We start from the raw sequence: 12594 nt of genomic DNA, 5'->3' as shown, positions 1-12594 counted from the left end.
AGTCTGGAGCAAGCGGAGTTTGGGGAGCACCCATCTAATGAGCTCACAGGGAGCTGTCTGGGGTATAAGATGAGCTGATGAGTGGTGCCCCAGATGCAGCCTCTATTTGGTGGTTTAAGTTCAACCACAAGTAGAATGATTAGCAGCAGTCCAGCCGGGAGGTGACAAAAGTCTGGATGACAGTCCATGAGGAAAAGGTGCAGTCTCCTGGCCAAAGTTTGAAGCCAGCTTTCCGTTGCTGTTTGTCCAAGAACAGTGAGGAATTCAGCATGAGCCCTAGGTTTTATACCACTTTGACACTCTGTGGTCTGATGCTGTTGGATGATGGGGAGGTTAGAATACGGCCATGGTCCTCTAAGCGTTTCCCCTTCCTCACCAATATCACTCCTAGCGTTCCCGGACATAAGTTCCTGAACATAAGGCAACTGCTTTTCAGCTCTCTGCTCATGCTGTCCAGGTATTGGAGAATCTCAGTGACAGCAGAGGCTGCATTAGCAGGGAGAGAAGTATAGTTGAGTGTGATCTGCATATTGATGGTGCAGGGATACATGGCATTTCATGATTTCTGAATGGATATATCGGCATTGAAGAAGGATGAGTACTGAGCCCTGGGGAACTGCACAGGACAGGGATTTAGGTGCAGCCATAGGAAATCTCTTGGATCTATCTGAAGGGAATGACCCTCTCAGGGTAACCCCATTAATCATTTTATAATATAAGATTCACTACTCTGTCGTTTGACCAATTGTCCAATTTAATATACAGCTGTTGAGGCACCCTGGTTATAATCACAACCTTATTCAGTCACTTGGCCTCATTTGATTAGCTGGACATTTCAACTATTTGATCAAATGGCTTGTTTGAGAAAACTGCTAACCTGTATGCACACGCACACGCGCGCACACACACTCTCTCTCTCTCTCTCTCTCACAATGAGATCTTGTTCTGCTTCTTTCCCTACTTCAATTTGCCACCTAAAGGAAATATCTCTATATACATTCCACCGCCACTGATGCTTGAAGAAAACAGATGTAATCAGCTGTTTTCTAGGTGCCCCTAAATGCCATCAATGGCCACACAAATATATTGCTGAAATGATATTCATTTTATTGGGGGTAGCAGAAGGACTCTAAAGGAAGACTGTCCACCTAATGTACATTAATCTGAATTGGAGCTGCTGTCTGTACACAATACACTTTCACTCCAACTGCTTTATTTTTCTGCATTATTAAATGAAAGACTTTCCTTTGGAGTAGGTGGCAGAACATATCCTCTGAATTGCTAATGAGCTATTTAGAAGATTACGGATTAAACCTGAAACTTCTTCGGCTGAAAGGAGGAGCGATCAACAGTCCATGCCATGGAAGAAGGACCCGGTGATGCAGAGAATGCTGCCACCTTCTGTTTAAATACCGACAGCTATCTACTAACCAGGGCTTTACACAAAATAATTTGCCTAGAAAGACAATTATATGTGCAGTTGTCAGGCTGCTGTTGGCAAGAAGAGTGTTTCAATTAGTCACATCTAATTCCTATGAATTTGTAACAAATTGATGGTTTCTCTCCTACTGTATATTGCTGCCTGACCTAACAGTGAATACTATGCTATTCTATTCAGCTTTTGACACCACGCTCATCACCCTAGTATCTGAGCACTTTCCAATAGTGCATTAATGTGACTAAACATTGCCACCTGTTGTTTTCTCATCTCTCCAGTGGGAGAAAAGTGTGCAGTGGAATGTCGTGTGCTGGTAATTTTTTTCTTTTGTTTTTAAATATGCCTGTTGCTTTGTGCTCATGCTAGAGAAGGCAAGGTTAAAGAAATGCACCTTGTTCTTGGAAGGGAAAATGGTGAGGTTTGTAACAGCCTTCTTTGCATTGCACAGCATCTGTCAGAGGAATCTATGTCCTCCTTGGGAGTGAGGAACTTACCATATCTTTTTGCAAAAAGGGAACATTGTCTACCCACTGATCAACCTGGAAGGATTTTACCTCTCTACTTATGTGGTCCCAGAAATGTTTGTCTCTGTCTGAGCTGCAGTGCCTGCTCCTCTTAACATTCACTTCCAATGTCGTATTTAGCTCCATTCTCTTCTGAGTAATGCAGTTTTTAGAAAAAACGAAGTAGGTGAGTAGTGTATGTTCAAAGAAGGTCAGCAATCCATAGGGAACATGCCACATAACAGAAAATTTGAGACTCGTTTGAAAAAAAAGAAATTGGAAAACACCTGTAAAATTGACTATGTGACGTGACTGTAGACCTCACTGGCCCACACGTACATTGGATTGCTGACCTGAGTACTGATGCGAGGATCTGAGCTGTGGTATTCCATCATTACAATACAAACTCCCCAGATGAGAAAGAGACCGACAAGAATCCAGGTGAGTTTGTGGGCTTGCAGTTAGAAAAATCACCTTTTTACTTACAAATAGAGCAAATAGGATACAGAAAATCAGCTGTACCCAGTGACTATAGTACCTCACAATCTGTTTTTTCGGTCACATTTTAGAGTAGAACCATACTGTAAGTAAGAAGAACAAGGAGAACTTGTGGCACCTTAGAGACTAACAAATTTATTTGGGCATAAGCTTTCGTGGGCTAAAACCCACTTCATCAGATGCATGCAGTGGAAAATACAGTAGGAAGATATATATACACAGAGAACATACCAACTCTTACAAGACCAATTAAGGTGGGCTATTATCAGCAGGAGAAAAAAAACTTTTGTAGTGATAATCAGGATGGTCCATTTCAAACAGTTGACAAGAAGGTGTGAGTAACAGTAGGGGAAAAATAGCATGGGGAAATAGTTTTTACTTTGTGAAATGACCCATTCATTCCCAGTCTTTATTCAAACCTAATTTAATGGTGTCCAATTTGCAAATTAATTCCAGTTTCTCGGTGGAGTCTGTTTTTGAAGTTTTTTTGTTTGAAGAATTGTAACTTTTAGGTCTACAAAAACAACAAGGAGTCTGGTGGCACCTTAAAGACTAACAGATTTATTTGGGCATAAGCTTTCATGGGTAAAAACCTCAATTTATGCATCTGAAGAAGTGAGGTTTTTACCCACGAAAGTTTATGCCCAAATAAATCTGTTAGTCTTTAAGTGCCACCAGATTCCTTGTTGTTTTTGTAGATACAGACTAACACGGCTACCCCCTGATACTTATCTTTTAGGTCTGTAATTGAGTGACCAGGGAGGTTGAAGTGTTCTCCAACTGGTTTTTGAATGTTCTAATTCTTGATGTCTGATTTGTGTCCATTTATTCTTTTGTGTAGAGACTGTCCGGTTTGGCCAATGTACATGGCAGAGGGGCATTGCTGGCACATATCACAGTGGTAGATGTGCAAGTGAATGAGCCTCTGATAGTGTGGCTGATGTGATTAGGTCCTATGATTGTGTCCCTTGAATAGATATGTGGACAAAGTTGGCAACGGGCTTTGTTTTAAGAAAGAGGGGCTTGTGTATGGGAACAGGAGGCTCTGAGTTAGACGTTGGTGGCTACTAATTTATTGCTGTTAATGCACAAATGTTAGGTTTGAGCTCCTGTGAACCCCAAATGCCTGAGAACTAGAACCGGTTGAAAGCAATATGAAATCTAGTGGCGTGTGTGTGTGTGTGTGTGTCTGGGCCATTGCTCTCAACTAGCTGAAATTACTTTGTGGCTGTCACTTTCTAGTGGTTGACTCACAAAGAACATTAACCCACTGTAACAAAGCTGGTCAAAAGCTGAACAAAATTATTAGTGAAATTGCACCATTATTTCCAATTCTCCCAGGATTAGAAATGGACCCGTTTTTCAATTTTTTTCAAAATTATTTGAAACATTGTTAGTTTATATTGAAAGCATTATCAAAATGATGATCTAAACGTTTCATTTAGTGAAATGTTTTCATAAATACTTTGACAGAATTTGAATCCAAAAGCCACAAAAAAATTGAGTCTTTTTAGTACAAATATTTTTTGGGAAAAAAATAAAAATCCATGAAAAAAAGTTGAAAAAATGCATTTAGTTTTAGTTCTGTAACTAAAGGAAGCTTTCCTCTAGCTCCAAGTGGTTGAAGTTGGGGTTTGGAAGAGAAGGTCCCCAGGTTCTACCCATGCTGATGATTGAAGCCTGTGCTACTACAATTTAAAGATCTCAGGGCTATTTCCTTAGATTCCAAAAAATTCTAATGTTCTTTCCAGTGTTTACATTTGTTTCATCTCTGCTTGGAGAGCGAAGCCAGTCCTGACTGTTTACGCAGTTTCACTTTCTGGGTTTCATATAGAAGCACCAGGCTGTTGTGCGGAGATTTCCAACACGGCAAGGGAATACTTTGAAAGTTTTATTTAAAACATTGGTTAATAGATTTACAAAACCTTAATACAAAACAAACTAGAGCCTAATTACTTGACTGTCTCTTTAAACAACTAGGAAAAAATTCACTAACCTATAAATGGTGTTTCTCTAGTGAAGCAAGCTCAGTCCACAATTTAATGGGTTTTTGTTTAAGTCATACTTGACCTGACACATGCAACAAATGAAATGACAGAATTATTCAGCTGTCCTCTGCCATCTCAAGTGCCCAGACATAGTATTCAATTAGCACACTTACAATTTGTGAAGGAGACAAAACGCCTGGATGAACATTAAAGATCAGCCAAGGAAGAACTCCCCTCTAAGCAACAAGCACAAAAGTGAGCTTTCTATGTCATAGGAAGCAGTGCTATACACACACACATGCATAACAAAGCTGAAACTAAAAAAAAGTAAAATAGATTTATGTGCTTATGTAGGTTCCTCCACCAGAGTATCTTAGCATCTTAAAAATGCATTTATCCTCTGAGGTAGGTGGTTTTGTCCTGTTTCAGATAGGAAATTGGTGGGCCAAGAGATTAAAACCCAGATCTTCTAAGTATTTAGGTGCCTAACTCTCATTGAAGTCAATGTGGGGGGTGGGAGAGGCTCCAGGGTGGGGCTGGGGATGAGTTTGAAGTGTAGGAAGGTGCTCCGGGCTGGGACCGAGGGGTTTGGAGAGCGGGAGAGGGATCAGAGCTGGGGCTACACAGGGTGGGGTGAAGGCTCTGGGGTGGAGCTGGGGATGAGAGGTTTGGGGTGTAGGAGGGTACTCCAGGCTGGGATCAAAGGGTTTGGAGGATGGGAGGGGGATCAGGGCTGGGGTATGGGGGGGAGGCTTAGGGGTGCAGGCTCTGGGCGGCGCTTACCTCAAACAGCTCCCGGAAGCAGCGGCACGTCCCTTCTCCAGCTCCTACATGGAGGCGCAGCCTGGCAGCTCTGCATGTTGCCCTGTCCACAGGCACCGCCCCTGCAGCTCCCATTGGCCACGGTTCCTGGCTAATGGGAGCTGCGAAGGCGGTGGGAGCGTGCAGAGTGGAGCCTCCTGGCTGCCCCTACATGTAGGAGCTGGAGGGGGGCCCATGCTGCTGCTTCCGGGAGCCGCATAGAGCTCCCCATCTGGAGTGCTGGGGGGGGGGGGCAAGCTCCAGACCCCGCTCACCAGCAGGAGCTCGAGGGCCAGATTAAAACAGCTGTCGGGCCATAGTTTTCCCACCCCAGCTCTAGGCTCTGAAAACAGCCATCCTCCCACTGTTCTCAACTGCTCCATGCCAAAACCCCAAAGTGCTCTTCAGCACTATTTGATGAGCCACAGGGATAAGTCCTCTCTGAAAAAGGAATGATTCAACAGTAGCCAAAGGAAGGAGTAAACGCCACCCCAGTATGAGGTAAATTACTTGAGAGCTCCCATCCATTTAGTGATAAGATTTTTAACCAGGGACTCCTGGGAACAGCTAAAAGATTCCTCCAGCACATACCTGAACTATGGTTTTTGTCACCATTGCAACTGTTTATATGATTTCACTAGCCGTCTCCTGGGCTTTAGCTGCTACAGAGATTAGAGCTAGCATGCCTGGAAAAGTTAACAGAAAAGCAGGAAGAACAGGACCCTAAGGCAACTGCACCTCAAGTATTATCTTGGCCTACTTACCACAGGCATACTAAAAAGGTGTGCTCCTCATAAAACCACGTGCTGGAGAGACACCCCCCTTTTCACTACCTCAGACCACTAAGGATGGGAGTTCAGAGGTGTGGCATCAGAGGTGAAGACAGCAGAGAACTAGAGTTGTATTGCCTTGCCACAAAAGATAAGTTTATTAGTTTTTCTCTTGGCCTTTTCACATTTGTCAGCAAATTGTCTTCTTGTGATACTTCTCCAAAACCACCTCCCACTCTGGAGGCCCCTTGGGAGAATTTAATCTAGAGCAATCTCTGAAACAAGAGGAGAAAGCTCAGTGCTGTACAATAAAAAAAAAAAAGACAGGTGCTCAGGACCCCTGGTATGCTGCCCAGCTTCTGTGATTTCATTGGTCATTCATGCTGAAGTGTATAAAGAGGGAAAACCTGTTGAGCAGTGGCTTGTTGTCTCACTTGGATAAAGTTATTTATTCCATACTTTTGCTGAGGACTGCACAAACCAAATAATCGTGGGAATAATGTTTGTTCCAGAACCACCAGATGTTTGTCTCGCTCTATTCAAACCATTCAAAAGTTTTTGAAAACAAAAACAACTTTTTCTGCACTCTAAAAACTGCCTCTCAAATCATTTTCACAGAGCGTGTCAAACACTGGCATATAATCCACACTTCTAAAAAGAACATTTTAATCTGCAACTATTTAAAGCAATAAGAGAAGATGCCAAGAGCAACATTTGAATATTTCATTAGAGGACTGGCGGTGCTGTGTTAGAAGAAAAACAGTAAGAGGCAACATTTCAGAAGCGCTCAACAAGGCTTCATACACACAGGGACCAAAAAAACCCCACCCATGGCTGGCCTTGGGGAGCTGACTCAGGCTTGCGAGACTTGGCTCTGGGGCTGAAAAAGTGATGTAGCTGTTTGGGCTCAGGTGGAGCCCAAATTCTGGGGCTCTGAGCCCCAACACCTACACAGCAATTTTTAGCTCCACAGTCTGAGCCCAGTGACCCCAAGTCACCTGACCCCAGCCCACTGTGGCTTTGCAGCAGGTCTTTTATCCCTGTGTAGACGGACCCTACGAGTTTAGTATGTTTGCGAGGAGCCTGAGAGATCGTATGCAGGTAGTCTTCACAGTTGCTCCTGGGACAGAGGAGTGCCCTTATTTGGACACCCACCCGTGGCTACTACAGCCCTTGATGGCTTATGAGAGGGATGGACCATGTGTTGTGAATTGGGAATATGGAAACTAAAAAATTGGTGGTGGTTGGTTGCACTGGTTCTGTACTGTTTTCCCCTCAGTTGAAGCAAGATACCTCAGGATTGGGCTGGAAATGTCATCCTTTGGCTTAAAAGCCTTCAGCTGAGACCTAACTAATATGCAAAATAGTTTCAAGCCATTTACAATGAAATTCATAGATTCTCCCCTGTTCCAACAGAAGACAGACTAATTTGCCATGGGAGAATGCTTTTCAAGAAACTCCTCTTGGCAAAAATAATTTTAGGATGAATATGCAGTGACCCAAGGAAAAAGATGGATGACTCGTTACCTAGGACAAGAAAAATAAGAGTACCAAATAAAAAAAACCAACAACCCACCCCAAACCCTAGGAGAATGCAGCCTAAGCATAGTTAACATTCATTTACTGCCAGGTGACCCAGTTTAGTAGGCTTCTTATATGGGTAAGTAAGTATGGGAGCTCCTCCAAACTGTTATTACCTTCAGATGAGTCCAAGTAGATTCTTCTTGAAAAAACAGAAGTAACTAATTCAGGGGTAGGCAAGCTTTTTGGTCCAAGGGCCACATCGGGGAATAGAAATTGTATGGCAGGCTATGAATGCTGACAAAATTGGGGTTGGTCTGCAGGAGAGGGATCAGGGCTGGAGTGCGGGAAGGGGTGCAGGCTCTGGGGTGGGGCTGGGGATGAGATTTGGGGTGCAGGAGGGTGCTCTGGGTTCGGATTAAGGGGTTTGGAGAGCAGGAGGAGATCAGAGCTGGAGTGGGGAGAGGCTCAAGGGGTGCAGACTCCAAGTGGCACTTACCTCAAGCAGCTCCTGGAAGCAGTGATATGTCCCTTCTTCAGCTCCTACACAGAGGCGCGGCCAGGCGGCTTTGCATGCTGCCCCGTCTGCCCTGCAGCTCTGATTGGATTGCATAGGAGCCGGAGTAGGGCCATGCTGCGGCTTCCAGGAGCTGGGTGGTCTGTCCCCCAACCCAGCGCCCCAGCCAGAGCAGGGCCGAGCCACGTGGTATGGCTTGTGGGCCAGATTTGGCCCGCAGGCTGTAGTTTGCCTACCACTGAGCTAATCAGATTGACACCATCTAGTGGTATGTTATAGGAAAGCCGTGATGCTGATAAAAAAAGGGAAATAACTGTCTAGTTAAGACCACAGTATAGAGGAAATGTGGTATTCAGTCTGTGATGCAAGAAGATTTACTGTGATATTTCCAGAGATGAAAATGGGCCAGTACGGCATACTGTTAAGAAGTGGCCATCGGTACAGGCCCTGTAGACAGCCGATGTTCCTACCCCTTTCGCCCCTGCCAGGGCCACTGAGGTAAGGGGAGGGGCCAAAAGGGGCAGCTGCCCTGGGCCCCGGCGATTTAAACAGGCCTCGGGATTCCAGCTACCACCACTGCTACTGCAGCAGTGGCCGGAGCCCCGGGCTCTTTAATTTCACCACTGCAGCCCCAGGCAGCGCGGGCTGGTAGAAGGGTTAGCTGGGAGAGGCTGATGCCCAGCCCTGCCCCTTCTGGAACCCAGAGCCTGGCATAATTTATCAGTTGAAGGTTTTGGAGAGAACCACAAATTTGTAATCTAGTTATTCCCAGATACAGACCTAGGAAGTTTTTCTATTTAAATTAATTTTATCCAGTTGTATTTAAAGTGTAAACTAACAGTATAGGCCATGTCATATACTGCAATAAAAATTGCAGCAATATATATAAACATCTACCAGCCCTTACAACACAATTCCCCCCCCCCACCTCCCAATTTGATAGATTTATTTAGCTGGATGTTGAGTAAGATTCCCAGACTTAACAGTTTAGGAGAAGGCTGGTTGTAAGTTCAAATTTAAATTTTAAACCAAATGATTTTATATGTAAAAAAAATTAAAATAAACAATCCGAATAAAAAACAGTTTTTAAAAGCTGTTTTACAATGAATAAAGAGCCAAACACTTTAGCCACTGATGGGATCTGCTGACTTCTTATAAAGAATGGTGAAAATATGAAAATCTATTCAGAATTCCTCAATAATACATTATATTGTTTGAGTAAGTGTGGCAAAAGTTAATGGCATGCCAATCAATAAAGCAAGATGCATGTCTAGTGCCACAGCCAAATTATGGTATATCTGTGATCCAAAAAACCTGCTTTGATTTTAAACAAGTTTTCTTGTTCTGAAGTTATTAGTAAATAAAATGGACAGTTTTAATATAAACTAAATAATTCAAAATATTACAATGTATTTAAAGAAAAGCCATTTCTAGTGCTAGATATTGAAGAAATGTGCTCCAGGTAGGCAAACAAGAATATCAGCATCTAGTGTACCAGACTAGAATCTCCAACTTTTGGTCAAACCATACCTCATTTTGGGAAAGTTGCAGGACAAATTTACACACACACACGTATTAACTCAACATAGTTTTGGAAAGATAGCAATTAAAACTGGTTGAAACTTTTCCATTGGAACAATTTTCTTTTGGAAAATGCTGATTTGACAGATTGAAGAACTTTGTTTCATCCTTATAACGTAGTCAACACAAAACACTTCAATATGATTGTTTTATTATTTCCTAAATGATTTTTTCCCACACATTTCATTTTTGCGGGCAAGGATTTTCCTTCTGATTTGGGACAAAAGGAAATGTTCAAATGTTGGAATTGCCCAGCATTTGACTAGCTTTAAGAGCAACACTGCTACAGAACAACAGGTAAAAGGTGTTGCTAGTCCTCTATAAATCAGATTATTCAATTTTTTTGGCAACACACACACACACACACACACACACACACACACGAGGCTCATGTTCTACAAAGTGTCTTGGGGGAACAATTGGGACAGCATGAAGAAGCTTTACATGTATTACAATACAAAGGGTCTTGCAATTCAGATTGCTTAAAGGAAAGCTACACCCATTTTGCAGAGATCAGGATTCTGAACGTTAACATTGCAAGAAGTCATGTGTTATGTTCAAAGTGAATGATAAAAATAACTCAAATTCAGATGATTCTTGAGCCTTGTTCTGGGTGTGGCTATCTGAGTGAGTGCCATCGACACCAACAAAAGGGGAATCCTGTGCAAAAACAAACTGGAACAGAAGGCAAAATGACTACTGGATAATACAAGTGACCTTTGTGCAAGCAACTAACATTTAATAAATTTTTATTTATCCATTAAATCAATACAATAAACTGGAAATTGGTTTACCAGTCTCATTGCTGGCTACACGTGTTCATTTTCAGTAAAATGCATGGAAGCCAAATTGGAGCAAAAGGTCAGTTGTAATTAAACCATTTGCAAATACATTTCAGTGTGTATATCATGAGTTTTCTAATCATTCCGGTTAAGAGGAATGCAGTCGTCAGAATGCCACCTGAAAAAATATTAATAGGAAGGCTCTACAGCTAACAATGGAAAAATTCTTATCCCAAATCAGGACTATAATCATTTCAAAGTAACACGTCTGGTTAAGCAAAGTGTCTTTAGGATTCTCTTCCCCCATTAAAGAAGTCCCTTCAGGTAAGTATTGTTTCCTGCAATGTAGAACAAATTGGGAAGTATGCTGCCATTTCTATTTTCTGAAAAATGTCAACATGAATCTTTCAGTTCTTTTGCCTCTATAATGGCAACTAAAGCTTAGTACATTCTCCTGTGTAAGGTTCAAGCATTTTACAAGCTACATGCCACCTTCCCAGCTACCAAGTTCAGTTCAGTTTGACTCGCTTACATTTTTGATAAGCAGTGGAAAAATCCCAGAGGCTACAGCCATCCCCTAGTGCCATTGATAACCATGAATACTTAAAACTTCTGGATGGAGTAATGGAGACTCACCCAGGGAAAATATCAGAAAAGGTGTCTGAACACCTTACTATTTTGGACAATACAAAAAAAGTTGATGCCCTCTTCACGATAAGAAGTTTTTAGTTTGAAGTTTCAGGGCACAATTAATCATGTATAGTACTCAGCCACTTAAACATGTTTTATTAGGTCAATAACCCACAGATTGAATACACTTGTCCACCCTTTAACTGGGAACTTGACATAGACTAAATGCAAAGTTAATTTTTATATCTAAGTGTGGTTACATTGAAATATTTCCCATAGTGAATACTTTGCTATGCAATTCCTTGAAAGCGTATCACACATCAGCAGGTTACATCACAACATTGTTTATTATGTGATTTTTTACAATACAAACAAAAATACAGAAATGCAGTATATGAATACAGCTAAATGCAAAATGGTGACTTTTTCAAGAGGCCATGATTCCCATTTCTAGTAAAATAAAGAAAGACTGCACACAGGTAGAAACAGGTTGGTAGTTAACTCCACAATTTTGCCTAAAAATGACCTATAAATGCATTTTCCTGCTACTTACCATAAAATGTAAAAAGGGAGTTAAAGGAAAGATTTACTCACTGGTTCCTACCATATGAAAGAAGCTATATTCTATTTAGCAGGGCCAATATATGAAAAAAAATATCTAAATTAAATGTTATTACAAAAATGAAGCAGTAATGAAATTTTTCTGGCTAAAGAAGTTACTAAATGAGGATAGCATATATTTAAAGAATCCAAAACAAAGAAGGGTTGTTATAAAAAGCTTTTAGGTGCACTGTAAGCCTATAAGTTTGTTTTTCCATGTGTATTTTTAAACAATGGAAGTGTCAAAAATAGGGTCAACTGTGTTAGACTAAATTACATTATTGTATATGCTGCACTGAATGGAATTCTTGTATTATAATAGAGAAGCATAGTTTGTATCATATTATGGCAATTTATCCTCACTGAAAACCTTCCAGAGTCCTTGTATTTTGGAATATCCTGTAAACAAACAAAAAAAACCACCAGAACATGATTGTACAACAGTAAAATGTTTTCTTTTGTGTTAAAATGACATCTGTTTTAAAAAGGAAAAAAAGGAAAAAGTACTTAGAGCTGTTATTTTTCCAAGTACACAACATCCTAGACAATTCAAGGCATCTCAATCTCCATCAAAATTAACAAAAAATTTGTCATGCTGTTAAATCCATTGTTATGGATACAACTGGTGCAAAATTGGTCAAACGGATCCAACGAACACTGATGTCCAGGCTGGCATATTGGCAACTAATACATAACTGGTGGTAAATAGATGTATTTAAAAGATCTTCCCTTTCTTCTTGTTCTTTTCCAAAGTTCTAAGAAAATAAAACATTTTAAAATAAAATTTTATCATAGAATCATAGAATCATAGAATATCAGAGTTGGAAGGGACCTCAAGAGGTCATCTAGTCCAACCCCCTGCTCAAAGCAGGACCAATTCCCAGCTAAATCATCCCAGCCAGGGCTTTGTCAAGCCGGGCCTTAAAAACCTCCAAGGAAGGAGACTCCACCACCTCCCTAGGTAA

The 12594-nt window shown here is 41.5% G+C and overlaps 1 protein-coding gene across 5 annotated transcripts in view; it reads right to left on the bottom strand.

Annotated features, from left to right (window-relative positions):
• Positions 1 to 11168: 11168 nt before the first annotated feature.
• Positions 11169 to 12594, bottom strand: part of SEPTIN7 (septin 7) — a 135909-nt gene continuing 134483 nt past the window's right edge. For all 5 annotated transcript variants that reach the window (XM_034761196.1, XM_034761195.1, XM_034761199.1 and 2 more), the window contains one exon: positions 11169 to 12384. In XM_034761196.1, coding sequence (XP_034617087.1) covers positions 12345 to 12384 — 40 coding nt within the window. In that variant the 3' untranslated portion in view covers positions 11169 to 12344. The remainder of the gene's footprint in view (positions 12385 to 12594) is intronic.

The sequence above is a fragment of the Trachemys scripta genome, chromosome 2, assembly GCF_013100865.1.
Source record: "Trachemys scripta elegans isolate TJP31775 chromosome 2, CAS_Tse_1.0, whole genome shotgun sequence".
Classification (NCBI taxonomy): Eukaryota; Metazoa; Chordata; order Testudines; family Emydidae; genus Trachemys; species Trachemys scripta.
The sequence above is the reverse complement of the archived record's forward strand: the minus strand, read 5'-3'. Positions and strand labels throughout refer to the sequence as shown.